This window comes from Jaculus jaculus, chromosome 10 (assembly GCF_020740685.1).
Source record: "Jaculus jaculus isolate mJacJac1 chromosome 10, mJacJac1.mat.Y.cur, whole genome shotgun sequence".
In the NCBI taxonomy this organism is placed as follows: Eukaryota; Metazoa; Chordata; class Mammalia; order Rodentia; family Dipodidae; genus Jaculus; species Jaculus jaculus.
The window spans coordinates 71,590,857-71,605,546 of NC_059111.1; the positions used below are offsets into that span (position 1 = coordinate 71,590,857).

General features: G+C 36.0%; 1 protein-coding gene across 3 annotated transcripts in view; it reads left to right on the forward strand.

Moving 5' to 3' along the window:
* Positions 1-14,690, forward strand: part of Phf14 (PHD finger protein 14) — a 152,652-nt gene that overhangs the window by 118,400 nt on the left and 19,562 nt on the right. Inside the window, exon 18 of one of the 3 annotated variants that reach the window (XM_045160142.1) lies at positions 222-258. The exons of the other annotated variants lie outside the window; for them this stretch is intronic. Coding sequence (XP_045016077.1) covers positions 222-245 — 24 coding nt within the window. The 3' untranslated portion in view covers positions 246-258. Of the gene's footprint in view, positions 1-221; positions 259-14,690 lie in introns of those variants that run through there. 3 annotated transcript variants of the gene reach the window in all.

Sequence of the window (14,690 nt, forward strand, 5' to 3'; positions counted from 1 at the left end):
GCCTCTCTTTTGCAAGATTCGGAAATTTTTCTTCAATAATTTTGTTGAGAATGTTCTCTGTGTCTTTGTACTGGATTTTCTCTCCTTCTGGTATACTCATGATCCAGATGTTTGGTCATTTTAGGGTGTCTCACAGTTCCCTTGTATTCTGTTCTCCTGATTTTTTTGAACTTAGCAAAGATTTTGGGCTCCCAATTAATTTCTTCTGTCTTGTCTTCTAGGTCAGAGGTCTGTCTTCCACATGAGTAACTCTGTTGGTGAGTGGTTCTAGAGAGGTTTTCATAAATTCTATATGACTTATTTTCTGTTGTGTTGTTTTGTATAATGTCTGTCTCTTTTTGAGATTTCAATTTGAGTTCTGATTTTCTTGATGATTCCTGTAGTTCATTCTTGCATATGATCAAGTCTTCTTTAAGCTTAATCAACTGCTTGTTGAGGTCTTCCATTTTTTACTTACCTGCAATTTATTCATATCTCTTTGGAGGGTTCTAACATTTTCTTCAATCAAGTTAAGCCTACTGACAAAAGCTGAATGCTCTAGGAGATGATTCTGTTAAATTTCATTGATAAAATTGTTGTTGCTTTGAATCAGGGTCTCATTGGTTGTTGTGTTTTCATTTTGGGAATGAATTTCTGTTGATTTCTCTATGATTTCATTTGAGGCTTCCATTGTAGGACTAGGCACCTTTCTTGGAGATCTCTTAGTTCTCTGACTTCTATTGGCTTTTTTGCATTGCTGTCTACCCATTTTAGGGAATCTTTATTTTATTGAAGAGGAAACAAATTTATGTCTTTTGGCCCATGCACCCTCTGACTCAGGTGGACATCGATGTTGGTCACTAATGGCCAGTCAAAATACCAGAGCAAAAGGATTGATTCCACAGCTCACACAGGGGCCAGGCCTCCCTGAGCAAGGGACAATGGGATCTACTAGGACAGGGGGACTAGGAGGAGCAAGGGAACAGAGATCTGGCTTACTTTGTTTTGCCCTACAGGACACAGGCCAGTACAGGCAACCCAGACAGGGGAGGTGGGAGGAGCCCAGATACAGGAACCTGACCTTCTCACTCCAGAGTGCCCTACCCACCCACATACTGTCTGTACTAGGAACTCTGAACAGGATGGTAGGAGGAGCCCAGAAACAGCTCTGGCCTACTCACTCCAGACCACCACGCCCGCCCACACAATGTGCAAGGAACTCTGAACAGGGAGGTGGGAGAAGCCCAGAAATTGGTCTGGTCTACTCTAGACTACTGTGGCTGCCCACGAACTGATTGCACAAGGAACTCAGACCCTGGAGGTAGGCCCATGCTGGCTTTTTGAAAATAAAATTTGATAAGGGTTATTGTCAGTTTATTTACAAAATTGCTATTAACTATTGTTGTATCCTTTAGAAACACTGCATCTTCTTTTCTTTCCTCCAACACCACTGTATTGTTTCTCCATCTGCTTTCACCCATTCACTCAGGTCTAGTACTTATCATTATTCAGAACTCTCTACATTTTTATTTGATGTGGCAGATGACTTACTGGGTTTTGCAAAAGATTTCTTCAGATCTATTACCTCAGTTGTTGCTCTCTCTTACAGTTCCTTCTGTATTAGAAGTGATCTAAATAGGTCTTCCAGATTCCCTCCTCTGTTATCTGTTCTCTTCACTGTAGGCCTCGAAGTGAAGTGTGACACATGAACTTCAGTCAAATTAATTTTATAAAACTTCACATTAGAATTTCATATATGTATGTATGTATATATATACACATACATACATACACTGGTATCTAAAACAGCATGGGATACATGCTTAATATTTTTACTGTTGGCAAGTAGTATGGTATATTCACATAGCAAATATTCTGTACCAGAATAAGCATTCTGAAAATATAATTAATCACATCTCTGCTTTAAATCCAGTTGTTTTTTAATAATCATACATTTCTAAATATAAGCAGTAAAATTAAAATTTAACAATGATACATTACATCTAGTTTTCAGATTTCATTCAAGTTTTGCCATTTGTCCAGTAATGTCCTTTATTGACAAATAGATACAGTACAGAATTATACATTCAGTTTAGCTTTTAGCTTTCTTTAGCAATGAATGTAGACAGTTCCTTAGTTTTCCCTTACATACTTGACCACTTCTAAAAATCATAGTGTATTTGTTTTGTAGCATGCATTTTTCTATTGTTTTCTTACACATGTGTTTTCTTTTTTTTTTAACTTACAATTTATTTTTTATTTTTATTTTTTGCTTTTTTGAGGTAGGGTCTCACTGTAGCTCAGGCTGACCTGGAAATCACTCTGTAGTCTCAGGGTGGCCTAAAACTAATGGCAATCCTCCTACCTCTGTCTCCCGAGTGCTGGGATTAAAGGCATGCGCCACCATGCCCAGCTGTGTTTCTTTTTTAAATACACGCACGCACACACACACACATATACAATAGCAGGTTATACTCTTATCCCCTTGTCCTGGCTCAGGTTACCCTGGGGGCCTCCTCAGTGGAGTTGTGATATGCACTGTGGGGCCATGAAGGGCTTAGTCAGTCACTATGGTGTAGTGGGGAACCATGCTTCAGGGTCTCTGTGCCTCTTGCAATCTTTCTGCCTCTTTTCTGCAATGTTCCGTGAGCCTTAGCAGGCCTGTTGTCAGTTTGATTTAGTGTTGATTTCTTTGTAGCTTCTGGATTTCTGATTGATAGGTTTTAATTAATCATTGTGTCTGCCACCATCACCCTGAGGCTTGTTGTCAGACTAGCAAAAGTAGTATTCCTTTCCTTGCTTCTTCTGCAATATCTCCTTGGGCCTGGAAGATGTAGGAGAGGTAGCAAGTGTGATACTGAGAAGTTGGGTATCTTCTTGTCTTATTGATGGATCTAAGCTCTCCCCTGTTTTTCTTGCAATCTGTAAAATAAAACAGACTCCAACCAAGAGAGTGACAGCAGCTTGGTTATGCAAAGTAGCTTGAGAGTTTTGGTGTGCAAACCCATTCTTTTCCAGAGAGCAAGGGGTCTTCCCGCTGAAGTCTGGGTTTCCTGGCCATGGGATTCTAACTTGGTTTCCAATACCAGATAAGTATTTTTATTTTTTTTCCACTGAGAGGGTTTCGTGTCCAATCAGAACAGGTGGTTACCCATACTGTCTGACTGCCACTTTTGCACAAGTATGTGAGTTTTGTCCAGCTGTTTCACATGCGTTTTCAATGAATATATCATGGTTGTACAACTGTTTATATTTTACTCTTTTGGGGGAGATTTTTTGAGGTAGGGTCTCACTCTAGCCCAGGCTGAATTGGAATTAACTATGCAATCTTAGGATGGCCTAGAACTCACAGCGCTTCTCCTGCCTCTGCTTCCTGAGAACCGAGATTGTTGATTGTCATGATAATGATATCACCTTTAATTGCTTGATTGGGTGTTAGTCTGGTCTTCTGTATTCACTCCACTGTTGTAATTAGCACAAGATATGTGTTGAAAAACCAAGAAATTAAGTTATTCTCTTATTCCTTATCAGATGTTTGTTTTTTTATCTGATTGTTTATGTTGATTATTTTCTTTGCTTTGGTGTTTGAATTGCCTCAAGTTTGACTTAAAAATCCAAACAAACACACCATATGCTTCATATGTTATATGTAAGTAATATATTAAAATGTCATTTTGTTGGAATTTGCCTTAGGTTATGTATGTTGCTACGTATTATTTTTAAATTGCAAAAAGTTAAATTTTAGCTTTAAAACTGTTAATAACTAAAGAGTTTGTAAGTTAGAATAGTGGTTCTTACCCTTATATAAAAGGTGTTTTGTGGGTCTTTAGATGTGATTTCCCCAATCTTTGAGTTTTTCCTTATGGAAAGAGTTCAGACTTGACTTTCTCCTTCTCCTGTTCTTGAAATTATCAAGGAACCTTGGCTTCTGTTCATGATACATAGATAACATGATCTGGGGCTGGGGAGATGGCTCAGTGGTTAAAGGTGCTTGCTTGTAAAGCTTGCCAACTTGGGTTCAATTCCCCAGTACTTATGTAAATCAAGATACAATAGGATGGAAATATCTCTCTCTTGCTCTCTCTCTCTCTCTCTCTCTCTCTCTCTCTAATAAATAACTAAAAATATTAATGAATAAAAGAAGTGAAGATTTGCTATGCCTATTGATACTAAGATGATAGAGATCCCAGTTCTCAGTAGATAGAGCAATATGCACTAAGTATATTCACATTCATGCCCATATTTCTGTGTTTTTGTAAGTATTGAAAACATTTTATTTTTCTCCCATTCAGCTTTTGTAACTCCCTCTTTGGCAGAATCCTGGCTCCCATGGTCTTTAGGATTACTTACATATAAGATAAAAATCAGACTTAATATTTTACTTTTAAAAATAGGGCATAGTTGACTGTTTAGTCTTTTGTAGCATATGTTTGACATAGATATCAACAACTTACATTTGCTAAAACACCCAACATGAAGATACCTTGTGTTGACATGGTTAAATGAATGTGTAAATGCTTCTTTTAAATGTCCTTGCTTCAAGCCATATATATTCACAGGTACACTGAGGGTTTAAATACATATCATGCACTTTATAGTTACTGTCATAGAATAAATATGACAGATCATCTACCACTAGGTGGGCTGCCTAAGCGTGGAGACTTCCATTTGGTTCACTTGTATTTGAAACTTTTAGTATGCTATATTACTTAAGCAGTAATAAATTGTGAACTTAAAGGCACAGGCATCTTTTCTAAATGTCTTTTGGCAAGTGTTCTGGAACTACAAATGATTACACACCAGCTGAGGCTAGTGCCATTTCTTGAGAATCATTTGTTATATAAGTATGAGAAGGAAAAATGCAATTTTTAAAAATATTATTTTATTTTATATATTTTCTTTATTGAACAATTAGAATTCCACAGCAGATGTGCACATATCTAAATGTGCTTATTTTCAAGTAAAATACATGTTGAAATTTTTGGCTTTTTGGGAACTAAACAGAACAATCTTAAGGAGTATCTTGCCACAAGATATTAAGCAAGTACATTTAACTGGATCTAATAATATTGGAAGTTGAATGTCTGAATTTTATGTATTGCGAAGTTTTATGTAAAAACATAAAATGTAGTATTCTTTAAAGCTTTTTAAAATTTAAAGCATATAACTGACCCATAAAAAGGACTTCCTAATATTTTAACTGTTCATTTGACCTCTTGTACTTAATATGACATTTGTTTGAAATTTAAATATCTAAATATAGTATGGTTGAAGAAGAAATCATTTTCGGGTAAAACTTATACCACTTAACTCCTAATTCTGTAGTCTTCTGTCATTTTTATGACAGATACTAGATCTTATAAAAATGTGCTTTACTGAGTTTGATTTGCCTCTTTACTCATGGGGTATGTTAAAGTTTGTACAAAAGTTCTTTGTACTGTTTCTTCTATTAAAATTTCATAGAGCAAATCTGTGGTGTTGGAACACTTGCTAAAACTCTGAAAGTTAAATTTGTAGATTGGTTATTCTCACTTATGGTTACAGTGTTTACTTCAACTTTGGGTTTTCTGTTTGCTGGTCAGTGAAGGGATGCACACAGTTGATGTGACCTGTTGAAGCTTAGCTGATTGCCAAATACTCTGCCATTTTCCTTGGGAAGCAAAATTGTTTGTGTAAATATATTTAATCTTTTAGTTTCTATATAAATGCTGTACTTTGAGCCAGTTATAATGATTTACCAATAATATTCCTGAATTACAAGCAGTACTTAGTTAAAGGAAGAAAGGAGAGGGTGTGGGGAAGAAGGGGGAAGGGAAGGGAAAAGAGAGAATATCCTAAATGAGTCCAGGGCAGTATGGTAGATATATATGGATACAGATATATAGAATCATTCATATACATATTCCAGAACTGATCTAAATTAAAAAGAATTAGTGCAAAAAAGAGCAGGTATATCATACTGGAACATACTGAACAAATTGGCTTTTCATTATTGCCTATTCAAAGAAGTTATGTACTTGATTGTCTTAGAGATGTTTTCTGAAACCTTTCCCAAAGTAATATTCTTTATTAGGTACCAATTGTCAGCAAAACAGATTGTCTACTGGCTATTTTTTTTCGGTAACAGAATTAAATCAGGGCTGATCTGTTTTATTCATTACCTAAGCTGGTTTTCTTGAAATCCATAAACTTCACATTAAACGTATGTTCCTGTAAGTCATGGCCAGTTATTCCTAATATGTGAAAACATTGTTTCTACCAACCAGATAAAACTTATCAGTGTATATGACATTGCTACTTCAATATTTCTGTATGTTATTTGCAAAGAAAGGAAAATACTTAAAACTTTTAAAATGGCCAATTGTTTTATAAATTATTCTATAATTGAAAAATTGAAATTCTGTTTATTTATTTTTGTTTTTTTGAGGTAGCGTTTCACTGTAGCCCAGGGTGACCTGGAATTCACTTTGTGTCCTCAGGATGGACTCAAATTTATGGCAATCCTCCTACCTCTGCCTCCTGAGTGCTGAGATTAAAGGCATGTGCCACCATGCCTGGTTTGAAAAATTGAAATTCTAAATCATTAAATTACTACAAACTTGAAAGAAAGCTGTTTTATAGATAGGTGGCATGGTGGCTGATGTGTGTACATAGCACACTGTGGGGCACCATATAGGACAAGAAACTAGATTGTAACTGAGATGATCAAAGTGCAACAGGATGCCATGCCTAGCAAAAATCAGCTTTAGTTTAAATGGTGCTTTATGTTTTTATTTATTTTTTTTTATTTTCAAGAAACAGGTCATTTATCTATGAAACGTGAAAATTAAGCAAAAGAGCTATTTTATTATAACTTTCAAAATGTCAGCAAAGAGTATTTTACCCTTATTAACCCAGCACTTGAAATTCTAAACTTGGTTTATATAGCAAACCAGTGTGAGGTTATAATATACTAAAATTGAGAAGGAATGAGGAGTATACTAATTATATGAACTTGTTCCAGTAGTGCAAGTAAACAAGATATGTTAACTGTGATTGGTCCTGGTGAAATAAGCTATATTATTCTGAATTATAAAAGTGACACCTACCTAATAGGAGACATTTAAATCTTAGTTTAAAAATTAGAGTGAGATTGCAAGTATTTCATATGTTTCTTTTTGTTTGTTAAACATTTAACTTAATTATTTCATTGTTGCACAGAAGAATCTTTACTATGATAACTTTTCCAATTCATGTTGTATTTGAAGCATGCACTTCATTGCCTGTAAGATAACTTTTCATATTAATTTTTTTGTGTACAAAATTAACATTATGACATTTTCTTATGTATATGTACATTCATACATTTCTTTAAGTAATCTTCATGTCTAAGATAAGAAAGGTACAAGAATGGGGCTGGATAGATAAAGGCTCTTGATAGCAAAGCCTGGCCTGGGTTCAGTTTCCTACTACCCATGTAAAGCCAGATGCACAAAGCAGTGTGTGCATGTGGAGTATGTTTACATTGTCAGAAGGCATTTCCTCTCTCTCTTTCCCCCTCTCCTTGCAAATAAGTAAAAATATTTTTTTAAAAAAAGAAAGATACAAGCATGAACTCCGATAGTTAATAAGATTAGATTCTGTAATCAAATATATTTCAATTTTGATTTTCTTGTTTTAGTTTTTAACTTTTTTTATTTATTTGAGAGAGAGAGAGAGAGAAGGGTAGAAAGAGAGAAAGAGAATGGATGCACCAGGGTCTCTAGCCACTGCAAACAAACTACAGACACATGCACCACCCTATGCATCTGGCTTACATAGGTACCAGGGAATTGAACCTGGGTCCTTAGGCTTCATAGGCAAGCACCTTAACCTCTAAGCCATCTCACCAGTCCCCTAAATCTTGATTTTCTAATAGATTCTCTCTAGGGTTGATAAGAAATTATAGTTTGGAAGCTGGGTGTGGTGGTGTACTACGCCTTTAATCCCAGCTCTCAGGAGGCAGAGGTAGGAGTATCACCATGAGTTTGAGGCTACCCTGAAACTACATAGTGAATTCCAGGTCAGCCTGGGCCAAAGTGAGACCCTACCTCAAAAAACCAAAAAAGAAGAAATTATAGATTGGGAGTTAGAGACTTATATTTTAATATACTGATTTCTAGACATTTCTGAAATTAGCATATAAATCACTATACAGATTGTATTCTTAAGTGTTAATTCTTTTTTCTATAAAAATTTATCACAGTTAAATTCTTCATATTCTTGCAGACAAAGGTATAGTAGAAAATAATTTATATTATATAGAGAATCATTGTATGCCACAGAGGAAAGAGCTGTATGAGCTTGAAAATAAACAGATTGGGTTCAGGTATTACCTGTTTACATTGCCATGACTTTCAGCTACATGCTTCAGTTCATTGAACATCAGGGTATTCATTTCTAACAAGGTGACTGACCAACTATGGAGTAATAGAGGTACTCAGTACCTAAGGGGCATTTCAGCCACAGAGAGAAATATCCACAATCATTGATAAAATTTGATGTTTTGTTTTTGTTTTTCAAGGCAGGTCTCACTGTAGCCCAGGCTGATCTAGAGTTCTTGTAGTCTTGAACTCACAGTGATCCTCCTACCTCTGCCTCCCAAGTGCTGGGCTTAAAGGCGTGTGCCACCATGTCCAGCCTTGATTTTTAATGTAAGAAATATTTTTAAAAATCCAATCTGGAAAACCAGTGTGTTTTCATTTCTGCCCTTATATATATCAAGTAAAAGCTATATTTCAGATTTTTACATTAAGTAGAAAATGTTTTGTTTAACTGTTTCCTACAGAAAAATATCCATCTGTTTTAATGTCTTGCTAGAATTAGGCACTGAAAGCCATCTTTCATTTTTAAAATAGGGTACTCATTGTTCTCTAAACTTTTAAAGTCATATACTACCAAGGTTTTTTATAAATTTATTGTTTATCATTAGTAAAGAGTAGTACTTTTTATTTTGATAGTAATTTGTATTTCATATTAAATACAGAATTTTAGTTCTCAGGATCACCCAGATGATTGCATGGTGACATATTTATTTTGTAGATCATACAACATTGTACCAATGTATTTATGAATTGTGTTATAAGTAGAGGTATATTTAGAAATTTAGAAAAGAGAATGTTACTTTGATGCTTATTGCAATTGTAATGGAAGCTAGCTACTCTCTGTCTGTGTGCAGAGCTTGACCCACATGTGAGTATAGTACCAGTCGTGGTGTGCAGTGATGACATGCATATGTGTGTGTGTGTGTGTGTGTGTGTGTATAGTACCAGTCATAGTGTGCAGTGATGACATGCACGTATGTGTGTAGTACCAGTCGTAGTGTGCAGTGATGACATGCACGTGTGTATAGTACCAGTCTTGGTACACAGTGTAGCTTCTTTAGTGTTAGCATTCCCATACAGGAAAATTTCGTCTTTATTCCAAAACAGTCCCTTATTTACAGTCACTAAACATGAGTTGCAGTGCCATTTAGGCTCACTTGGTGTTTGTTTTTTTTTTAATCCCCAATTGTAGCTTGTTTTTATTTGCTACCCAAAGAGTATGCAATGTCACCCCACCTATAAAAAGTTAAATAGTCCTTCCTACTGTATTTGCAAATAAATATACTCACATAACTGTTTTTATTCTATTCTGTTCCCAAATTGACCGAGCTCAGCAGTCTTCCTTTGTAGTTTTAGTTACCCATAAGTTCTAGGTTAAATGTATCATTCTTTAATTTCTTTTAGACTGCATTCACATGCTCAATCCAATCTTTGATCCCCTATGATACAACCTCTTTTCTTTTATTTTTTATTTTATTTTATTTTTTTTTTTATTTATTTATTTGAGAGCGACAGATACAGAGAGAAAGACAGATAGAGGGAGAGAGAGAGAGAATGGGCGCGCCAGGGCTTCCAGCCTCTGCAAATGAACTCCAGATGCGTGCGCCCCCTTGTGTATCTGGCTAACGTGGGACCTGGGGAACCGAGCCTTGAACCGGGGTCCTTAGGCTTCACAGGCAAGCGCTTAACCGCTAAGCCATCTCTCCAGCCCACAACCTCTTTTCTTTAAAGTTTTCTATGAAGATTTCTTAAAGGTTTATGTTGTAATCTTTTTAAAAAATTTTTTTTGTTTATTTTTATTTATTTGAGAGCAATAGAAAAAGAGGGAGAGAGAGAATGGGCGCACCAGGGCCTCCAGCCACTGCAAACGAACTCCAGACACGTGCGCCCCCTTGTGCATCTGGCTAACGTGGGTCCTGGGGAATCGAGCCTTGAACCGGGGTCCTTAGGCTTCACAGGCAAGCGCTTAACCGCTAAGCCATCTCTCTAGCCCATTATGTTGTAATCTTATACCTTCATTCAAGTTAAGTTGGCTTTGTGTACAGTGTACCTTAAATAATGGCTGCATATGATTCTCTGCTTTGCTGGTTTGAAAACTCTTTAAAGTCTGCTCATAGAAGTTGCATTCTTGAAGAATCACTTTGAAAAGTTGAAGCTGACTCAAGGCAGTTTGTGAGCAGTATATTTACTTTTCAGTTCTCTAATTTTTTGCTTTCTCTTTCTTCTCTTTCTCTCTCTTTTTAAAAATTTCTTTGACAGGTTCTCAAATAGCCCAGGCTGGCCTTGAACTCACTACATAGTTATGGATGACCTTAAACTCCTCATCTTTCTGTCTGCACCTTCAGAATTCTGTGATTTTATGACACCTAGTCATTTCTGAGCTGTTCAAGCCTAGACTACTCTCTCATTATTGAAAACCAAACAAAAAGTATTCTTTGATTGTATTGCTAAAGTCAGATTTATAAATTCAGATTATCAGGTAGATTTGTAAATCACTTTCCAAAACTTATAGGTAGCCTTACAGTATTAGTTTAAGGAGGCAATTTCAAGAATGCACAGAAACTAGCTACCATTTAATAACTTGTTTAAAGTAAACCCTTGTATCCTACTGTTACTTTAGCTATAATTAATTATTCTCCCTCTGCACCACTTTAGGAGTAGTCAAAGCCATTTAATTTTTTAAAATATCATGTTGGCTTAACTGTAATAGAAATGCCTTTATTTTTTTATTTAAGTTTAACAACCACAAATTTTTATATATATTTTGAGAAAAGAAATACCTTTTTTCCCATTGAAAATCAAACTTTACTGAGAAGTAACAATTCCCTGCACTTAGCTTCAATTCATTGCTGCAGTTTTGTTGCCAGAGCCTGCTGCAGGAGATAAACCCATTGCAAATGAAGACAGCATTCATTTTCCTTTCACCTCAGGCCACACAGAATTGATTGGGGTAATAAAATGACAGCACCTTGTAATATACTGAAGGCTCTTTAATTCGAAAACCAGTTCCAACCTGATTCAGAGCTTGTTTAAAGCTAATTTATAGCTTACATAATTTTCAGCTGGCTGACCAAAGTAAAGGGTAATATATGAAAACTGATAAAGAATTAAGTTATGATACACTCAGACGTGTCTTGTTAAAGTTATATGGTATTAAAAAACAGAAGAAGGAGGGACAGAGGGGGAGAGATGGTAAGCAGTTGTTTTTACATAGGTCACACTTGAACAGTTGCTTAATTTCTCATATGTGGCAAAACTAGCTTCTTGGATCTGTGAAATCAGCTTTACTTTTCCATCCCATTAAGGAAAATGTAAAGCTGAATACAGTTAGCAGCCATGGTGACTTCCAGAGTCAGACCAAGTCTATTCTCCGTCAACGGTGTTGGCCAACAGGCTGCTAAATAGTTCTGGTCTGTCAGCATTGTAATTACAAGTTGTCTTCTTACTTCTATCAACTCAAAAGTTGGTATGAGCTTTTTTGCACCTTTGCAGGCTATTTACGTCTGTATTTTTTCATATTTAATCATTCATGTGTATAGTGTGCATGTGTATATGCATGTTTATATGTGTCTAGGTACATGTGTGCATGTGGAGGCCAGAAACTAATGTCGTGTGTCTTCCTCAGTTGCTCTGCTTGTTGAGACAGGGACTCTTGCTGAATAGTATTCATTGATTCAGTTAGATTAGCAAGCCAGGGATTCTCTGTCCCTGCTTCCCCAGGGATTACTGGTGCTCACCACCAAACACAGCTTTTTATCTGGGTGCTAGGGGTCCAGACTCAGCTCTTCTTGCTTGTACAGTAAGCATTATGCTTACCAAGCCATCTCCCCAACTCCATGTTGAGTGGTTTGTAACTCACAGCTAATGTAGCAAAGTTCTCTGTACTATTCATGAGCCATAATTTGAAAACTTTCATTGCATTTTTCTATTTATTTTTCTTTTTTTGGTATGTGTAATTTTCATGATTATTGCTTTTTACCTTAAACATAAAAATACAGACAATGGAGTATGATCTTTGTTTTTTAATTATATCTTATTCTAACATCCTAGAAAGTGTGAGAAACCTTGGTAGTAGTTACTGGATATGGTAGCTAATGCTTATAATCCTAACACTTAAAGACTGAGGCAGAAGGGTTGCCTCAAGGCCACTCGGGCTACAGCATGAGACCCTGTCTCAAGAAAACAAAACAACAAAAGTCTTCAGCACTTCACTTAATCATATACTTTATACAATGCAAATACATTGAATATTTACAATAAAGAAAAAAACAAATTAGCAGTATGTGTAAATGTGAGATTCTATACAGGAGAGGAAAAAATTCTATGTTCTTCAGTGAAACTTTTCCAAAACTTACCTTAAATTGTATTTAATCATTCTTAACACTGTATTACATAAAAATAGGTAAGGTTTTATTTTTGTATTTATAAGATTCAGCTATGCATACAGTACACAAACAGATCAGTATTAAGTTTGTAGAACTAAAAGTTCATGAGAAGACAAGAGAAAGCTATTTCTTAACAAATACCTTTGAAGTGATAATGAAAAACAAACATAGGCATAAATAACTTTTATCCTGCTCTTTCCCTTAATATCACATAATAAGCATTAAGTTATTTTAAAGCAGTTTTGTGCTATATACACAGTGAGCATTGGCAAGTAGCAGGTTATTGCCAGCAGCCATTGCTGCAATTATTTTCTCCTAGCATTTCCATTGGGATGGTAACCCCAGGAATGTCAGTGCATCTAAAATCAGCTGGTAGCAACTCAGGTTATGCTGCTCTGTATTTATTTGAGAGAAAGTTTTTATGTGTATACAGGTGCATCAGAGTCTCTTGCTAGTGCACATGAACTTCAGATACATGTGCCCCTTTTTGTGCATCTGGCTTTACGTGGGTACTGGGAAACTGAACCCAGGCTGCAGGCTTTACATTAACCACTGAGCCTTCTTTCTCTCCACAGTTCTCCCAGAATTTTGAATTTTGATCTCTTCTTGGAGTAATGGGCTATACAGTACTGTCTGTGCTGGGTACAGGCAGGATGTTCTCCCTGGTAGCTCTTGCTCAGCCACGTTATCTTGTGAACATGAACCACAGATACCCATCTGCATGCTGTGCTACTGAACTTTGTGGTTCAGTATGATAGGTGTACTAGTGCATTTTTTTACTTACAATTATTTTCACTTTACAATGACGTCTGGAATATATAAGTCCAAGAGTGTGCATAATTCACAAATACCCCATAAAGTATTTCGTGACTGATTAATACTAGAGCATACATGCCATGAAGTCTAAGCTTAGCAAGATGCCCTTTGTAAGATTTTTCATATTATCATTTGAGGTCTTAGAAAACATAAGACCTTTGTACAGTTGTCTTCCAGGGAATGTGTTTATTTTCCTTTCATGTATTTCTAGAGTATAACTTATGTCTGTCCCCATCCACAGCCTAACTCAAACCCTTTATTCTAATCACTGTTAGCTATGAAAAAAAAAAAGTCAGACAGAATTCTTCCTATTAAACAATATTATCTCATTAGAGAGATAAAAGGATCAGCCAAAAACCCAAGGACTTAACACTATTTCAGAAGTTCAAGTTATGTGATACTATAGAGATAGAGAAGTTAATCTTATATTGAATTGAACAAGGCAAGTGAATGTTAAACAGAATGAAATATAATAGCAAGATTTTACTACATAAATCATACACTATTATGCTATTATAATAAATATTTAATTTCTAAAACATTTCACTTGTGTATAATTTTTGCCAGTTTCAGGACATTATATAAGGAGGAAAAGAAATGTAAGCAACACCTTATCCTAGTGGGAATAACCTATTCTTCCCTTCCTCCTTTCTTCATTGTTGTTTTAAGATTGGGTTTCACATAGTCCAGGCTGGATTCTTCATCCTCCTGCAGCAGCCTCTCCAGGTGCTGGGATCACAGGTATGAGCCACTAATCACAGCTAGGAATAACATGTTCATACATGCCTTTCATTTTGACTTACTTCTCCTGAAGGTTTCAGTTATTTTATACTCAGCTGCTCTTTTATGTGTTTCACTGTCACTAAAACTTAAAACTACATAGCTGGAATCATGTGTAAAAAAAAATGTTGTTCTAGGGCTGGAGAGATAGCTTAGTGGTTAAGTGCTTGCCTGTGAAGCCTAAGGACCCTGGTTCAAGGCTCAGTTCCCCAGGTCCCACGTTAGCCAGATGCACAAGGGGGCACACACGTCTGGAGTTCATTTGCAGAGGCTGGAAGCCCTGGCGCGCCCATTCTCTATCTGCCTCTATCTGTCTCTTTCTGTGTCTGTCGCTCTCAAATAAATTTAAAAGAAAAAAATTTAAAAAAAATTCTTGTTCTAGTTTTTC